General features: G+C 51.8%; 1 protein-coding gene across 1 annotated transcript in view; it reads left to right on the top strand.

Moving 5' to 3' along the window:
* CARD11 (caspase recruitment domain family member 11) overlaps nt 1-17,313 on the top strand; it is a 142,210-nt gene that overhangs the window by 96,800 nt on the left and 28,097 nt on the right. The window contains 7 exon segments of the mRNA XM_042972535.1: nt 9,253-9,330; nt 9,333-9,464; nt 11,088-11,225; nt 12,254-12,579; nt 15,441-15,620; nt 16,504-16,656; nt 17,154-17,279. Coding sequence (XP_042828469.1) covers nt 9,253-9,330; nt 9,333-9,464; nt 11,088-11,225; nt 12,254-12,579; nt 15,441-15,620; nt 16,504-16,656; nt 17,154-17,279 — 1,133 coding nt within the window.

Genomic DNA, 17,313 nt, shown 5'->3' with positions numbered 1-17,313 from the left:
GCGCACAGGGTATCGGTGACGGGGTGGATTGACACTAGGTCAAGGCTGTCATTTCCGCACATAGAAGGTGGGAGAGGCCCCTTCGTGTACATTTGGGTGACGAAAGCTTTGCGCTAGCCATTTCCTGTTTCGTTTTTATCTTCCTTTTTCCCAGCAGAGCCCACGGACAGGCCTGCTGAGGTGTGGCCGCGTGCCCCCCCACCCCCGTCCTGGGAGGAGGGGTTTCTGTCACGCTGGGCCCGCTGATCACGAGCTCTACAAGTGCCCGCACAGCCTCCTGTGCCCATGAAGGGAGGCCGGAAATGCTTCTCGGCCAGACCTGCTTGTCTCCCTGTCTGGAGCTGCTGTTTAACTAATTTCCAGGCACATGCCTTTGATTCTCTTAACAAGCGTAAGCCTCTTAACTAGCTAAGCACAGTGCCTCTCAGTGCACTGTGCTTAGCTAGTCTCTGTATTAAGTGGATACCATTCACTAGTCAGGAGGCTTTGGGGTGCGTTAATAGTTAATCCAGTTTTCGATGACTTAGCATTCGATTGTATTGTGTGTGAGCCCAGTGGTGGGAGAGGTCTGGGGATGGATTCAGTGCCCAGGAGGTGATGTCGAGGACCCAGGTTCTTTGCGTCTTTTTCCTCTGCCATGCTGGGGGTGTTAGCTTTGGTTGTCAGGTTGAGTCCTCAGGTCACAGGATGGCTGCACAACCCCCAGCATCACACACACCTTCACCTGCTAACATCCAAAAGCTGGATGACAGTGTTCCTTCCTTGCATCCCTGTCGAAGATCCAGGAAAGGCACGGCAACTGTCCCCGGCACACGTTCCCCACCCCTCCCTGCCCCAGCTTGTGTGTGGCACAAGGCCCTTCACGTGCTTCTTAAACCACGGGTACAGACCAAACGAGGTCTGCCCCCTGCAGCTCAGAAGATGCCTGGCCTCCCTGAAGCACGAGGCAGCTGATTCCTGAAAAACCAGAGGATTCTCTAAGCAGGAGGGGTGGAGGCGGGGGGGACACGGGTGGACAACATCAGTGGCTCCCACATGCTCGCTAAATGTGTCGAATCGCATGCTTAGGATATTGAGTCTTTAAAAATAGCCTAGGTAAGTACGTTCTGCTTTGTGAATAGAGATGGTCGTATGACTCTGGGTCAGGGTGAGCAGCTGCGGTGGGCCCGGTCACGTGGCACCGAACCCCAAGGCCACCACGTGGCCCGGCTGGCCGTGCTCCGTATCGGCCAGAGGGCTCGTAGCGGTCGGGACTTAGGCCTGCAAGCCAGGGTTGTTGTCTGTGGAAAGCTCCCTGGACAGAGTGGGGACTGGGTCCTCGCTTTTTTTAATAAAGTTTGTTTATTTACTTAGAAAGAGCACAAGTGGCGGAGGGACAGAGAGAGAGAGAGAGAGAGAGAGAGAGAGAGAGAGAGAATCCCAAGCAGCCTCCACACGATCAGTACAGAACCCGACGCAGGGCTCGAACTCATAAACCATGAGATCACGACCTGAGCCGAAGCCGCACGCTTAACCGGCTGAGCCCCCCAGGCGCCCCTGGGTGCTCGCTTTTAATTAGCTTAAAGCGGTTGCTTGTGACGTCAGATAGGTACGGTCCCTTGCGTTCTTCAGGTTGTGTATACGGAATCCCAGCTTCCAGCAGCTCTGATCCACGGGGAGACTCTCGGGGGCCTACGGCAGGGACCGGGCAGCACACGCGGCCAAGGCCGATGGGGCCGGAAGGAGAGAGACCGCTCCTGCCGCGTCTCCTGGGCCCGGGGGGCGTCTCCCCAAGGCCTCGCTCCGCGGACCGACCCCCTCTGCCCGCCTCACCTTCTCTGCCTCCGCGGCCTCCAGCTGCCCGCGCCTTGGCCCCACGGCGAGCCAGCTCTGCTCACGCCCGCGCCGCCTTCTGCCCTGGTCCCCCCGACTGTCTCCTTGGCCCCGCATGACACCCCCAGCCCGCGGACCGGTCCTCGGTGAGGCAGGTCAGTCCGCGGGCCGGAGGGCTTACTTGGTGCAAACAAGCGGTCAGTGCCGTGGTCCTCTGAGACGTGAGTGGGGGGCAAACAGAGGACATTGATGTGTCTGCCGCGCCTCATGTGGCCGTCGTCTCTGTTCGCTTTTTTTTCACCCAGACCGTACAAGTAACGCACTCATACGTGCTCTGTTGTAAATACTAAGACAGTATGATGTCCGAACCCTCCGTGAGCCCTAACCTCGGAACTTGCATCCCTCTTCCGGGACGCAGTCGGTATCATCGGGTTCTCTGGAACCTTTTCCCCCCCTTCCTCCCTCCCTTCCCTCTCTCTGCGTGCACGCGCACACACCCGTAGGATCACAGTCTTGCTTGGCGGAGCCTTACCTACGTGGCTCCACACAAATCCGGGGTTCCCATGGCCCCTTGTCGGCTTCAGCACTTTGCTGAAATGACTCACACACCCCAGAAGGACGTTATACTTCCTATTACAGTTTAAGGGGCGCAAAGAGCAGCAAGGGAAGGCGAGAGAGGGTGGAGTCCAGAAGGGGCCCGAGTGTGGGAGCCTCTGCCCCACGGGGTTGAGGTGTGCCACGCCCCCAGATGGCACATTTATTCACCGACTCAGAAGCTCCTTGAACCCCACCGTTGAAGGATTTTTCACAGGGTTTCATTAACATAGCCACGATTGATTAAATCATTCACTCCTGATGACTGAACTCATTTTCCAGCCTCTCTCCCCTCCCTGGAGGTAGGGATGTGGGGCTGAAAGTCACAGCCCTCTAAGCACATGGTTTTCCTGGCCTCCAGCCGCCACTGGAAGGTATCTCGGGGCCCCTTAGCCAGGAGTCACCTCATCAGCATCAGAGGACACTCATCACTCAGAGGGTTCCACAAGTCCTGGGAGCCTGCGACAGGAGCCAGGACGAAGACCAATTTTTTTTAATTATTATTATTATACTACATGTATGTATTCTGAAACCTGCCTTGCTTTTTTTTTTTAAGTTTTATTTCTTTATTTTGAGAGGGGTTGGGGGAGGAACAGAAAGAGGAAGAGGGAGAGAATCCCACGCAGGCTCCACACCATCAGCAAGGAACCCGACGTGGGGCTCGAACCCACGAACCACGAGATCATGACCTGAGCCAAAACCAAGAGTCGGACGCTTAACTGACTGAGCCGCCCAGGTGCCCCTGAAACTTGCCTTTTTAAAACCCAGTATGTCTTAGAATGTTTTTATGTCCCCACATCCCTTTAAGATGTTATTCCATTGGGGGGCGCCTGGGTGGCTCAGTCGGGTAAGCATCCGATTTTGGCTCAGGTCATGATGTCTGTTCGCGGGTTCGAGCCCCGCGTCGGGTCCGTGCTGACAGCTCAGAGCCTGGAGCCTGCTTCGTATTCTGTGTCTCCCTCTCTCTCTCTGCCCCTCCCCCGCTCGTGCTCGCTCGCTCTCTCTCTCTCTCCCAAAAATAAACAAACGTTAAAAAAAATTGTTTTTAAAGATGTTAATAGTACAAAAGGATTGTGGAGTACCTACCGGTAAGTGTCTCAGATGCTTCCATTGTTTCCTCCTACAAACAGTGCCAAGCGGACGTCCACGTAAAACATTGGGGAAAATTAAACATTTATCAGAAGAGAAATGGGTAAATAAATTATAGCAGATTTTTGCAATGGAATAATACATAAAACGGTCAAACTGAACACTTAACTGAATAGTCGCAGGCTTTCATGCCCTACTTTTAATAACGGATGGAACCACTGGCTAGAAGACCAACAAGGAAACAGAGGACTCGACCAACCATGTGCACAGACTAGACGTAACTGACATCCATAGTGCACTCCACCCAACGGCGGCAGGACACCTGCTTCTTAAGCACACACCTGGAACACGGTCCAAGGTAGATCACACACTGGTCCACACAACGAGTGTCAACGAGCTTAAAAGGATTGAAATGATACAGAGTACGTTTTCCAACCACAACAGCACTAAATTGGAAATAAATAACAAAGAGATTTGGGGAATTCACAAACACGGGGGGACGTAAACATCACATTCCTAAATAACTAGTGGGTCAAAGATGGAATCAGAAAAGAAATTAGACGACTTACTTTGAGGCGAATGAAAATAAAAACGCACCGTCCCGAAGCGTAAGGGATGCGGCTGAAGTGGTGCTTGAAGGGAAATTCGTAGCCCCAGTGTTTTTATTTAAAAAGATGTCAGTAGGGGCGCCTGGGTGGCGCAGTCGGTTAAGCGTCCGACTTCAGCCAGGTCACGATCTCGCGGTCCGTGAGTTCGAGCCCCGCGTCAGGCTCTGGGCTGATGGCTCGGAGCCTGGAGCCTGTTTCCGATTCTGTGTCTCCCTCTCTCTCTGCCCCTCCCCCGTTCATGCTCTGTCTCTCTCTGTCCCAAAAATAAATAAAAAAACGTTGAAAAAAAAATTTTTTTTAATAAAAAATAAAAAAATAAAAATAAAAAGATGTCAGTAACCTAGCTTTTCACCTTATGAAACTAGAAAAAGAAGAGCAAACTAAACCCAAAGTAAGCAGGAGGAAGGAAATAATAAAGATTAGTACAGAAATAAGTGACTTAGAGGAGGGCAATAGAGAGAAGGCAGTGAAACCAAAAGTTGGTTCTTCTTGTCTTTTATTATTTTTTTATTTGAGAATATTTGACACACAATGTTACACTAGCTTCAGGTAAAAAGATGGTCCTTTGAAATAACAAAATTGACAAACTTTAGCTAGACCGACCAAGGGAAAAAGAAAGAGGTCTCCCCTTCTCTCCCCCTCCCCCTCCCCTTGTATCCTTCCTCTCCCTCCCCTCTGCTTCTCACTCCCTCCCCCCTTCTCTCTCTCTCTCTCTCTCTCTCTCTCTCTCTCTCTCTCTCTCTCTCTCTCTCCCTCATAAGAATGACAGGCTAGGAACTGAGAAGAGAGAAGCCCTGGTTTCAAAATATGATGGCAGGGACAGTGAGAAGTTAAAATACTTTGTTCCCCCTAATGAAGGCACAACATCCCTCATTAGAGTTTCACGGGCACATAGCTCCAGGAGAACATGATTCTGATTAGCAGAATCAGAGATAAAAGAGAGAACATTACTACCAACCTTACATAAATAAAAGCGCTGTAAAGGAGTAATATGGGCAACTGTTTCCAATAAATTAGACAACAGATGAAATGGACAAATACCTACAAAGACACGAACTGCTGAAACTGACTCAAGGAACACAGGAAATCTGAGCAGACCTGTAACAAGCAAAGAATTAGTAATCGAAAACCTGCCTGCAAAGAAGAGCCTGGGCCCAGATGTCCTCCCTGGTGAATTCTACCAAACAAAGGAGAAAACTCTTCACACACACTCTTCCAAAGAATATAAAAACAGGGAACATCTCCCAACTATTCTATGAGGCCAGTATTACCCCAATATCAAAACCATCACAAGTAAAAAAAAAAAAAATTACTGATTAATATCTTTTATGAACAAAGATGCAAAAATCCTCAAAAATATGCTACCAAATTGAATCCAACAGCATATAAAAATAATTACACACCATGACTAAGTGGGCTTTGTATCAAGAATGCAAGGTTTTTCTAGTGCCTGAAAATCAATTAATGTAATACACCATATTAACAGAATCAAAACCAAAAGCCACATGGCAATCCTAATGGATGCAGAAAAAGCACTGAGTAACATCAAATGCCCTTTCATGACAAAAGCACTCGACAAACCAGGAATGTAAGGGTATCTCCCAACCTGATAAAGGGTATCTAAACTCCCCCCACACTTACACCCCCCCAACCAAACAGCATTATACTTAATGACAAAAGAATTGATGCTTTTCCCCTAAGATTAAGAACAAGACAAGCTTATCTATTCTTGCCACTCCTATTTAGCATTGTGCTGGAGGTGCTAGCCAGGGCAGTTAGACAAGAAAAAGAATTAAAAGGCATTCAGATTGAAAAGAAGGAAGTAAAACTATCTCCAACTGTAGATGACATTATCTCATATAGAGAAAAATCATAGGGATTCCACTAGCAAACTATTAGCACTAAGAAATCATTTTGGTCACATTGCAGGATAAGAGATCAATAGAGAAAAATCAATTGTGTGTTTATACGCTAGCAGTGAACATCCCACAAATGAAATGAAGAAAACAGTTCACGTCTACGGTGTCATCAAAAAGAATAAAATACTTCGCAACACATTTAGCAAAAGAAGTTCAAGACTTGTACCCTGAAAACTACAAAACATTGCTGGAAGAAATGAAAGATCTAAATGAATGAAAAGACACCACGTCTTCATAGATCATAAGACAATACAGTTAGATAATAATACTCTCCAAGTGTATCTACATATTCAGTGGGTTCAGTAACAAAAACCCCAGTACTTTTTCTCGCAGATTGATCCTTAAATTCATATGGAATTGCAAGGGGCTGTGACTAACCCAAACAATGTTAAAAAGAAGGAACGAGGTCAGAGGACTCATACTTTTCAAAACTCACTACACATCTACGGTAACAGTGTGATGCTAGCATAAACAGACATATAGGCCAACGCAGTAGATATGAGAGCCCAGAGATAAACACAAGTTGATTTTTGACAAAGGTGCCAAGGCCATTCAATGGGGAAAGAATAATCTTTTCAATAAATTTTGTTGGGACAACTAAGTATCCACCTGAAAAGAACACAGTTGAGGGGTGCCTAGGCAGCTCAGTTGGTTAAGTGTCCCAAGTTCAGCTCCGGTCATGATCTCACGGTTCATGAGTTTGAGCCCCACGTCAGGCTCCGTGCTGACAGCTCAGAGCCTGTTTGGGATTCTCTGAGTCCCTCTCTCTCTGCCCCTCCCTGACTCACGCTTTCTCTCTCTCTCTCAAAATAAATTAATAAACTTAAAAAAAAAAAAAAGAAACATTTGAACCTTTACCTCACACCATAGACAAATATTAATTCAAAATGCATCATGGGCGGGGCGCCTGGGTGGCGCAGTCGGTTAAGCGTCCGACTTCAGCCAGGTCACCATCTCGCGGTCCGTGAGTTCGAGCCCTGCGTCAGGCTCTGGGCTGATGGCTCGGAGCCTGGAGCCTGTTTCCGATTCTGTGTCTCCGTCTCTCTCTGCCCCTCCCCCGTTCATGCTCTGTCTCTCTCTGTCCCAAAAAAAAAAAAAAAAAAAAAAAAAAAAAAAGTTGAAAAAAAATGCATCATGGGCATAAATGTAAGGGCTAAAAGGATAAAACTCTTAGAAAAAAATAGAAGCAATTCTTCATAGCCTTGAGTTAGGCAATGGTCTTTTAGATATACACCAAATAAACTGGACTACATCAAAACTAAAATCTTTTGGGGGCGCCTGAGTGGTTCAGTCGGTTAAGCGTCCGACTTCAGTTCAGGTCATGATCTCATGGCTTGTGAGTTCGAGCCCCGTGTCGGGCTCTGTGCTGACAGCTCAGAGCCTGGAGCCTCTTCAGATTCTGTGTCTTTCTCTCTCTCTCTGCCCCTCCCCTGCTCACACTTTGTCTCCCTCTGTCTCTCAAAAATAAATAAAAACGTTTAAAAATTAAAAAAAAAAAAACTAAAAGCTTTTGTGCTGCAAATAAACCCTTTAAGAAAGTGAAAATATAACCAACAGAATGGGAGGAAATGCTTACAAATCACATATCTGAGGAGGGACTTAAGGCAGATCACATAAAGAATTCCTACCACTTAATAATAAGGACAAACAACCCAATTTAAAAATGGACAAAGGGTTTGAACACAGATGGTCAATATGCACATGAAAGGATGCTCAACGTCATTAGTCATTAAAGAAATGCGAATGAAAACCACCCTGACCTACTACTTCCCACCCACGCAGATGGCCAGAGTGAAAAGACAGACAACCACAAGTGTTGGCAAGGATGTGGTTAACACAGCCCTCGGACGTTGCTAGCAGGAATGTAAATTGGTGCAGGCACTCTGCCAGTTCCTCAGAATGTAAACCGTGGGCTTTCCGTGTGGCTCAGCTTTTCCCCATCTCCGTATCTGCCCACGGCATATAAAAACATAGGTCTACACAAAAACCCATACATGTCTCTTCATAACAACCTAATTTATAATAGCCAATAAATAGAAGCCACCCAAACGTTCACCAGTGGATGGATAAACGATGTGATGTGGCCATACAGTGAAAAATTAATCATCAGTAGGAAGAAATGAAGTGTTGAAATATGCTACAGCATGGATGAGCCGTCGAAATGTTCTACTCGAGGCGCCTGGGTGGGCCAGTCGGTTAAGCGTCCGACTTCAGCTCAGTTCGTGGTCTCACGGTCTCACGGTTCGTGGGTTCGAGTCCCGCGTGGGGCTCCGTGCTGACAGCTCAGAGCCTGGAGCTGCTTCAGATTCTGTGTCTCCCTCTCCCTCTGCCCCTCCCCTGCTGACACTACGTCTCTCTCTCGCTCTGTCTCGCTCTCTCTCTCTCAAAAATAAACATGAATTTTTTTTTTAATTTTTTAAAAAAACGTTCTGCTCAGTGAAAGGAGCCAGTCACAGAAGACCATCTGTCGTGTGATTCCACTCCTATGAAACATCCAGAATAGATAAATCTGTAGAGACAGAAAGTAGATTAGTGGGTGCCTCCCGCTGGGGGGCAGGTGCTGGAGGGAGAAGGGGAGGAGACAGCTAATGGGGTGATGGCGTTTCTTTTGGGGTTGATGATGAAAATGTTCTAAAATTAATTGTAATGATTGCACAACTCTGAATATACTAAAAACTACTGGATTGTACCCATTGGATTTTAAAAGGTGAGTCGTATGGCACATGAATTATATCTCAATAAAACTGTTTCTTTAAAAAAAAATGAATTAGGTCTGTATGTATCAAGGTAGATAAATCTCAAAAGATGTAGAGAGAAAAAAGCAAGTTCAAGAAGGAAACAAGGAAGCATACAATATGATGTCTTTTACGTGAAATTGTAAAACAAAAAACGATAGTATATATTGTTTGGGGGAAGATAAATTCTTAGTAAGATATAAAAACTTGGATGGAAAGGATATACTCCAACTGCAAAACTTCCGCCCTCTCTCCATAAATAATTTTTAAAAAATTTTATGGCTTATTTGTCCATTGTTTATGTGTAGCATATAAGAAAAATATATCTGCGTTCGTGTCCTTTCCATTCCAAAGTAAGAGGTAAAATGCCATATGTACTGGGGTCTACTTTTTTTTAACTCAACAACATATTCTAGAGCTCACACTAAAAGAGTTCATGGAGCTATTCCAGGGAGGCTCCTTTATTAACCTTGTCGGGGCTTACGTCCAAAAAAGGAGGAGGGCCAGAGACGGACGACTATATGGAGACACTGAAGGATGAGGAGGACGCCTTGTGGGAGAACGTGGAGTGCAACCGCACATGTTGAGTCGCTACATCAACCCAGCCAAGCTCACCCCCTACCTGCGCCAGTGCAAGGTCATCGATGAGCAGGATGAGGACGAAGTGCTCAGTGCGCCCATGCTGCCGTCCAAGATCAACCGGGCAGGTGACCTTAGGAACCCCCCGGGGGAGAGGGGGGCGACCTCTCGTGACAGCTTCAGGAAATGCTCTCTAGTGGGCTGTACCAAAGCCAAATGTCTCCAGGTCAGGGATTTTTAAACAGGCGTCAACAGACTTCTGCCCACCCCGTCCCCCCAACCAAACCCTCTATGCAGAATTGAGAGGGTCCGTGAACTTGGATGGGGGGGGGGGGGGTGTTGCATCTTTATATTACTAGCCTAAAGTGAGATTTAGCGTCTCCATCAATTATGAATGTAGGTAGGCAGTAAATCACGGTAGTGATTAGCAGTGCCTGTGACGCTGTATGGCAACAATAAGAATTACAGATATCTTCATACCTCACCGCAGCTGTTACAGCTCTTCCAAAATGCGATTTCCACTCATCTCGCCCTCAAAGTTATAGTGGTTCTCACACCAGCCAAGAGATGGTGTTAATGCATTGGCAAAGGAGCACTTTTATTACTGACTCGCAAATTTAACATTTGATAACGGCGTCTTATTAGAATTGATTCCCTTTATCATCCAGTTCCTTTTTATCTGTTTAAAAATACCATCCTGAGAGGGGCCCATGGGCTTTTCCAGACTGTCCAGGGGTCCGTGACACTTTATCACATTCTTCAAAGGTATGGGTAAGGTTTGTAAAGTTGTTTTGGTTTCATACACACACACACACACACACACACACACACGTGTGTATAAACACCTGTATGCACAAGGCCACGATGTAACATACATTTCTTTCTGTGGCTCACAGTTGAAAAGGTTTGAAAATCACTTCCCCACAGTACGCCTGGCGATAAGTAGCTCAAACGCTGTGACTCTCTTTTGCATACATGACAGACGTCACTAATCACAGCTTGCTTTCCTACTGGGCTCCCGTGTCACTTCAGAATCCCTCTCAACACATGCTCCAGGCAGCTTCACCAAACAATCGGTTAACACGAGATGAAACTTATTTATCACGTCTATCCTGGGGGAAAGGTAGAGAGTTTGGGGACCTCCCAGGAAGAACTATCTGAAAATAAAACGTTTGAGGAAGGGCCAAGAAATGTTAAGTGACGAGTGGAATGAGGAGAGAAACGGAAACGCTGAGCAAATTACATTAAGGTTAGAGATGTTTCCGGACCAGGAGATAATCCCCCAAATCGTGGAGCTGTGCCTGCTTCCTGGGACTTCCCAGCTCTCCGCCCACAGATCCGTCTTCCTGCTCTGAATCTCAGAAAACCACACATTTTCTGTAATTGCTGTTGTACTTCCAACCTCCTTCAATCACAGAAGACCTGGGGCCTGTATGGTTAATTTTAGCCCCGGTCAATTGGGAAGCTCTTTGAAACCGTGGGTTTCCCGTAACCGCAATTCCATTTATCCTCGTTCTACCAATTTCTTAGAGAAAGGAAAACTAACAGCCACTGAATCCCTGTTGAGGGCCTGGCACTTTGATTGATGGTATCTGGACTCCCAGATACAGCTCGAGAGTGACAGGATGCGGCGAGGCTGTCTTCTTAGAGTTTACCGAGGGATGTGAGCCCAGGATAAGACTGGCTACGGAGACCTGCGCCCAGTCAGAACCGTACTTGTCTTCTCACCGGGCCCACTTCCGTCCCCCTAGGCCGACTGTTGGATATTCTACATACAAAGGGCCAGAGGGGCTATGTGGTCTTCTTGGAGAGCCTGGAATTTTACTACCCAGAACTGTACAAACTGGTGACTGGAAAGGAGCCCACCCGGAGATTCTCTACCATTGTGGGTAAGAGGCTTTGCCATCAGGAGTATCTGAACTCTGGCAGAAGTGCGTACGCATACGTGTGTGTGTGTGTGTGTGTGTGTGTCCACTGGTAGGACACTTCTAAAGCTATGAATCTATGACGTTATGACAGTGTCCCTGTGGCACTTGTGGGCTGTCAACCACTCATTTCTGCCTGATGATCAAGGACAGACGACAGGGAAACCACAGCAGGAGCCAAGAGAAGTGGGTGTTCACGGAACATCCCCCAGGGAATGCTGGTGGCGTGGAACAGAAGTTCGCACTACCCCCTGGATCTGGTCCTTGCCTTGCCTACTGTCTTGCCAATATCCCTGGGCCAGAGCCCTTGGTAATCGCCTTAGCTTCCCTCCCTAAATGTTCTGGGAACAGCCTTCCGCCCATCTCCCCCACTACCCCAGTCCACACTCCTCCAGCCCCATCCCCGCTCTGCTCCCTGCTTTCTGCACTCCTCGTGTTGCCCTCCCCTCTGGAAACCTTCCGCGGGTTTCCACGGCATCCAACTAAAGGCCCAGGCCTTCGCTGGGGCCCACCAAGCCCACGCGCTCCCGCCCCGGCTGACACTTCCAGCCTCGCTCTGCCTCTCCCTCTCTCCGGACTGCAGCCACTTCGGTCTGCCTTCGGTTTCCTAAACGTGCCAAGTGCGCCCGTCCTCCCCGTAGGGCTTTGGCAGGGTTTTTCCACCTTTCGAGAACGTGTTTAACTCCCTCGGCCTTTCAGCTCCACCGTCGGGGAGCCTTCCGAGCCCTCTGCCCACCAGGCTGGATCTGGCCCCCTGCTGCCCGCGTTCCTAGCCCCCGCGCCTCTTCTCTGCGGAAGCCTCTCCGTCTGGGGTTCTGTCCGTGCGGGATCGTCTGCCCGGTCGGTGTGCGTCCGCTTCCTGCCGGAAGCCCGGCCGAGGCCGTCTGGCTCGCCCCGAGAGCCCGGGGCCTGGGGGGCAGTGGCCGCTCGCTGACGCGTCGGTGCGTGCGGGAGCCAACGGGACCCCCTCCGCTCTGCCCACCTCTCCGCAGTGGAGGAGGGCCACGAGGGCCTCACGCACTTCCTGATGAACGAGGTCATCAAGCTGCAGCAGCAGATGAAGGCCAAGGACCTGCAGCGGTGCGAGCTGCTGGCCAAGTCGCGCCAGCTGGAGGACGAGAAGAAGCAGCTGACGCTGACGCGGGTGGAGCTGCTGACCTTCCAGGAGCGGTACTACAAGATGAAGGAGGAGCGCGACAGCTACAACGACGAGCTGGTCAAGGTGAAGGACGACAACTACAACCTGGCCATGCGCTACGCCCAGCTCAGCGAGGAGAAGAACATGGCGGTCATGAGGAGCCGAGACCTCCAACTCGAGGTGAGCGGCAGGCGCGGGGGGCCCGCGGGCTCCAGGCCGCCACGCGGGCGGGTGCGGGCAGGCGCACTCGGGCCGCCGGCGCCGCTCGGTCCGCTGGGCGAGGGGGACGGGAGGGCACGGTGTTCTCCGCGGGCGGGGCGCCTGCACCCGCCGTGCGCCTGCGCGGGCCTACCCGGCGCGGCTTGGCGCCGGTGCGGGCCCCGGAGCCACCCCGCGCATGTGCAGACATGCGCCCACGGACCCAGTGGGCCTTCCCGCCCCTGCTCGGGCTGCCTCCGCCTCGCCCCTCCCCAATGAACCCTCCAGACGAAGGTGCAGACATGCGCACACGGACCCACTGGGGGCTCCCTGCCACCTGCTGGGGCCCAGAGCCACCGTGCGCATGTGCAGACCTGCGCTCGCAGTCCTGTGCAAAGCCGGTTGAGGTGGAGAGGTGGAGAACCCAGGGGCCTAGACTGCGAGTGAGTGGCTCCCGGGAAAACCGGCGAGGAGACGGACGGAGCCCTCGTCTTTTACACCAAGACTCTGCTCAGCTGTATCCGCAGAGCTCAGCATGGCACCGTGGGGCGGTCGATACGCTTATCGGTGAACAATCCACCAGCCAAATGATTGATGTCATTAACGAGTTTACCTCCAAAATGGAGAAGGGGAAGGAGCATTTGCTTAACTCATTCATCCCTTTAATTTACTGAGTGCCGCCCTGCACCAGGCTCTTTTCCAGGGATGCATAACTCAAGACCAAGGCCCGGCTGTCACGGAGCTCACATGCTAATCAGAAAACAAATACATAAAGAGCTGGTAGTAGTAAGTGCTATTAAGAAGAAGGAAGAAAAGAGTGAGGATAGGGAGTGGGGCTCGCTCTTTTAACAAGGATGGTCAGGAAGGGTCTCTGAGAAGGGAATGCATGAGTAGAGGTCTGAGGACAGAGAGGGAGCCGGCCACGTGAGGCCCTGGGGAAGAGCAAAGAACAAATAAAAGGCCCCAAGTAGGGGGCGTGCTCGCTGGAGAACCAGCGAGAGTGCCGATAGGGGCCAGAGCCACGTGAGCAAGGGGCACAGAGAGATGGCCAAGGTCCTGCTCGTAAGGGCATGGTAAGACCTTTGGAACTTACTCTATTCATGATGGGAAGCCACTGAGGGATTGAGAGCTGGAGAGTGACAACTGATTTATATCTAGAAGGATTACTCTGGCTGCTGGGTGGAAAATAGACTCGGAATATTTATGAAGCACCTGCCATGTGTAAGGCACAGTGCTAAGCACTGGGGGGACACGGGGATAAATAACCCGACTTCTGCTCGGGTCACTTACAATTTAGTTGAAGCAGACAGATCAGTAAACAATGCACTAGGATTCAGGTGAATTAAGTCAGTGACGTAGCAGGCAGTAGACCATTTCTGTCAAAAGCCACGAGCCTTGAGGTCCTGTACATTTGAGTTTGAATCTGACTCCTGGCCTCTGGCTTTGTCCCTGAGTTGGCTTTTGGCCTCGGTTTCCTCATTTGTCAACGGCAGTAATGAAAACGACCCCTGTGCCCTAGGATTGCTGAAACCCAGCACTATAAGTCTTTGGCAGAGCGGCTGGCCCAGGAAGCACCCTGTCGTGCTAGCCCTCCATGCCCACTTGGATGGGACTGGGGATCTGGACCCAGCACCGGGCCCTGGGACTGACCTTCCAAGATGCCGAGGAGGATTTTTTTTTCTTTTTTTGCGCGTGACCAGGAGGAGAGGTGTCTGTGCTGTCGTAGCTAGGGTTCAGAGACATGAACCTATGGCAGCGACTTACGAGTTTCTCTTCTATGACTTTGTCCTGCGTTGTATTTCCTTGGAGATGTGGTAATAGCGAGACACGTGCCTAGAACGTGAAAGAACATCTGGCCGGCAGAGTCCCTAGGTCATTCTCGAGCCCCAGACCGCTTCCTTGCGTGCCTCTCTCTTCCTCGCTTCCCTTCCACGGGGGCGCCACAGTAGTTCCTTGCTAAAGCCACCACCCCCTGCCTGCGAGGCATCTTGCGATCCTTCTCCCTTATCGCCAAGCCTTTATTGAGAAAGGGTGCTCACCCCTTGGGTCCCCCACTTCCCTGCAGCCCTTGAAAACAGTCTTGATTCGGATGTTTTATGTGGTCGATCAGTTTAGGGAGGCGGGCACGCTTAGTGACAAAGGTCTGAGAAGTCTTCTCCTGGTCCCGCTCCCTGACACTCCCCTCTCGAGGGGTAAAGCTCAGCACGTCGCCACTTGCCCCATTTCCAGACGTAGTCACGACCTCGTCTACGAAGCCACTCTTTCAGCCCTGCGGGTCGGTCCTTTAGGTCAGAGACGCTGCGAATCCAGAGAGCCTCACGCTGTTCTTTTCGCATCAGTGCGAAGCTTGTCCAGATAGAATTTTGTGGGAAACCCGCGGGGACAAACCTGTACGGCTGCTCTGGGGTCAAGTCAGGGCGGCAGAGCCCAGAACCCTGAGCTCTTGGCCACCTCGCTCCCTGTAGATAACGTGGGTTCTTGAGGGGAGACCCCGAGTCTGAGAATCAGACTCAGGGCCACCAAGAAAGGCACTGGAGTGGATTCCATACCTGGGGGGGAGACACCTTCCCCCATTCTGCAGTCTGGTCCACCCCATAAAAGTTACCCCGGGGAAGTTGCTAAGGGACTTTGTGGAACTCTCTTAAGTTAGCAGGTCAGGAGGGCTCATCCGCAAGGAAGCGGTGCTGCGTTTTGCCGGGAAAGGTTTCTTTGAGCCCTTCCCCGTTGCTGCCTGGAAGAAGGGGGGTGGGGCGGGCATCACTCAGCTTGTGCGGAGAGCCCACCGGCGTCTGGGGGAGTGCTGCTTCTCCCTCCTTCTCCCCGGGGCACCTTGGGCGTTTCAGATCGACCAGCTCAAGCACCGGTTGAATAAGGTGGAGGAGGAATGTAAGCTGGAGAGGAACCAGTCGCTGAAACTGAAGAACGACATTGAGAATCGGCCCAAGAGGGAGCAGGTCCTGGAACTGGAGCGGGAGAACGAGATGCTGAAGACCAAAATCCAAGAGCTGCAGTCCATCATCCAGGTGAGGGCCGGGACAGGGCTGCGTACGGAAGGGGCCGAGCCCCGTCTGGGCGTCAGCCCCTCTTGCCGACCTCAGGGCCCCTCGGCCATTCGCGTCATCCCTGGGTGCCTCGGTTTCCCCCTCCGTGCAGCAGGGTGGCCACACCGCCCGCTTCTCAGGAGCGTGACGTTAGGTGAGGTGATACTTGGGACAGGGTGTCCGTCATTCGTGTCCGTTCCCACGGAGGCCGCCGCCCGGGCTCTGTGACAAACCCAGCTGCCCTTAAAGATCCCGAGAAATTCGACTCTCAGCTCCCTGGGATTCGTTAAAACATCAGGGGTCTCCGTGCGTTTCCCGCCACAGAACGGTTTACAGGGGTGAGAGAGGAGGTAGGGGAGGGGTAGCAGCCCCGCACACATCTGCGAGGAGAGGAAGAAAGGCTCTCTCTCCGCTCCCCCCCTCAGTTACTCCCCCAGGATCGGCTGCCTGGTGTTGGAGGTGAGGATTTGGAGCAGAGAATGAATCTGGGTTAATCGAAGCAGATTAATTGATATTTCGGGGGAAGCATCGGGACGGGGATCAGCCCTGTCTTCGCTTCACATTTCACCTGTGAAATGTCTGGACAGACAGCACTGCTCCTCTCGGCTCTGATAAGAGCGAGGACAGAACAATAGGCATCGGGATGTTCCTGAGCAGGAGTGGGGTTTATGCTTCTTTCCAGGTGATAAAATTCTTAAATAATAAGCTGCTTAAGGATCCCAAGAGACAGCGACTCTTTCCCTGCTTCCCTGGCACAGAGTCTCCTGCCCTCACGGTGCCCGTGGCGGGCTCTGCTGTGCCCTGCCTTCCCGGTCCCCCGGGCCCCCCGCCGCACCCCACCCAGCATGGTTAACCACCCCCCCAGGCCGGGAAGCGCAGCCTGCCCGACTCGGACAAGGCCATCCTGGACATCCTGGAGCACGACCGCAAGGAGGCTCTGGAGGACCGGCAGGAGCTCGTCAACAAGATCTACAACCTGCAGGAGGAGGTCCGCCAGGCAGAGGAGCTGCGGGACAAGGTGGGAGCCCCAGGGTGGAGGGGCGCCCCCCCCCCCCCCAGCCAGTGCCCTCGGGCCGGCCTTCTCACCAGGGAGCCCCTGTGCGCTCCTGCGTGCTTGTGAGACCTCCCCGGCCCTCCGGCTGTCCTCTGGAGACCAGGTCTGACCCCAGGACAGATTCCCCACGCCTGCCGGCCTTGGCATCTCGCAGTTATCTGTCAATTGTTGCAAGCGTCCCCCTGGCCTCTGCCTTCCGTGGCCTGCAGTCGGGGCGGGGAGGGCGCACGGTCTCTGCCCTGTCCCGCCCGCCCCCGGCCCGGCAGTCCCTGGCGCACGGTGGGTGTGAGGCACGTCTCGGTCACTCGGCCGGCTCCCGTGGCCCCCGCCACCCAGACGGGCGTCAGAAGGACGTGCGATGCGGGGCGGGCCGGGCCGGCCGGGAGGCGCCGGCGGGGGACGGCTGCCACGGAGCGGCCGAGCGCTGGGTGCGAGCACCGGCCTCTCCCCGTGGTGTGCAGTACCTGGAGGAAAAGGAGGACCTGGAGCTGAAGTGCTCGACGCTGAGCAAGGACTGCGAGATGTACAAGCACCGCATGAGCACCGTCATGCTGCAGCTGGATGAGGTGGAGCGCGAGCGGGACCAGGTGCGGGCAGGGCCGGAGCCGGGCAAGAGCCGCG

Source organism: Panthera tigris, chromosome E3, assembly GCF_018350195.1.
Source record: "Panthera tigris isolate Pti1 chromosome E3, P.tigris_Pti1_mat1.1, whole genome shotgun sequence".
Classification (NCBI taxonomy): Eukaryota; Metazoa; Chordata; class Mammalia; order Carnivora; family Felidae; genus Panthera; species Panthera tigris.
This window is presented reverse-complemented; position numbering and strand designations above follow the sequence as displayed.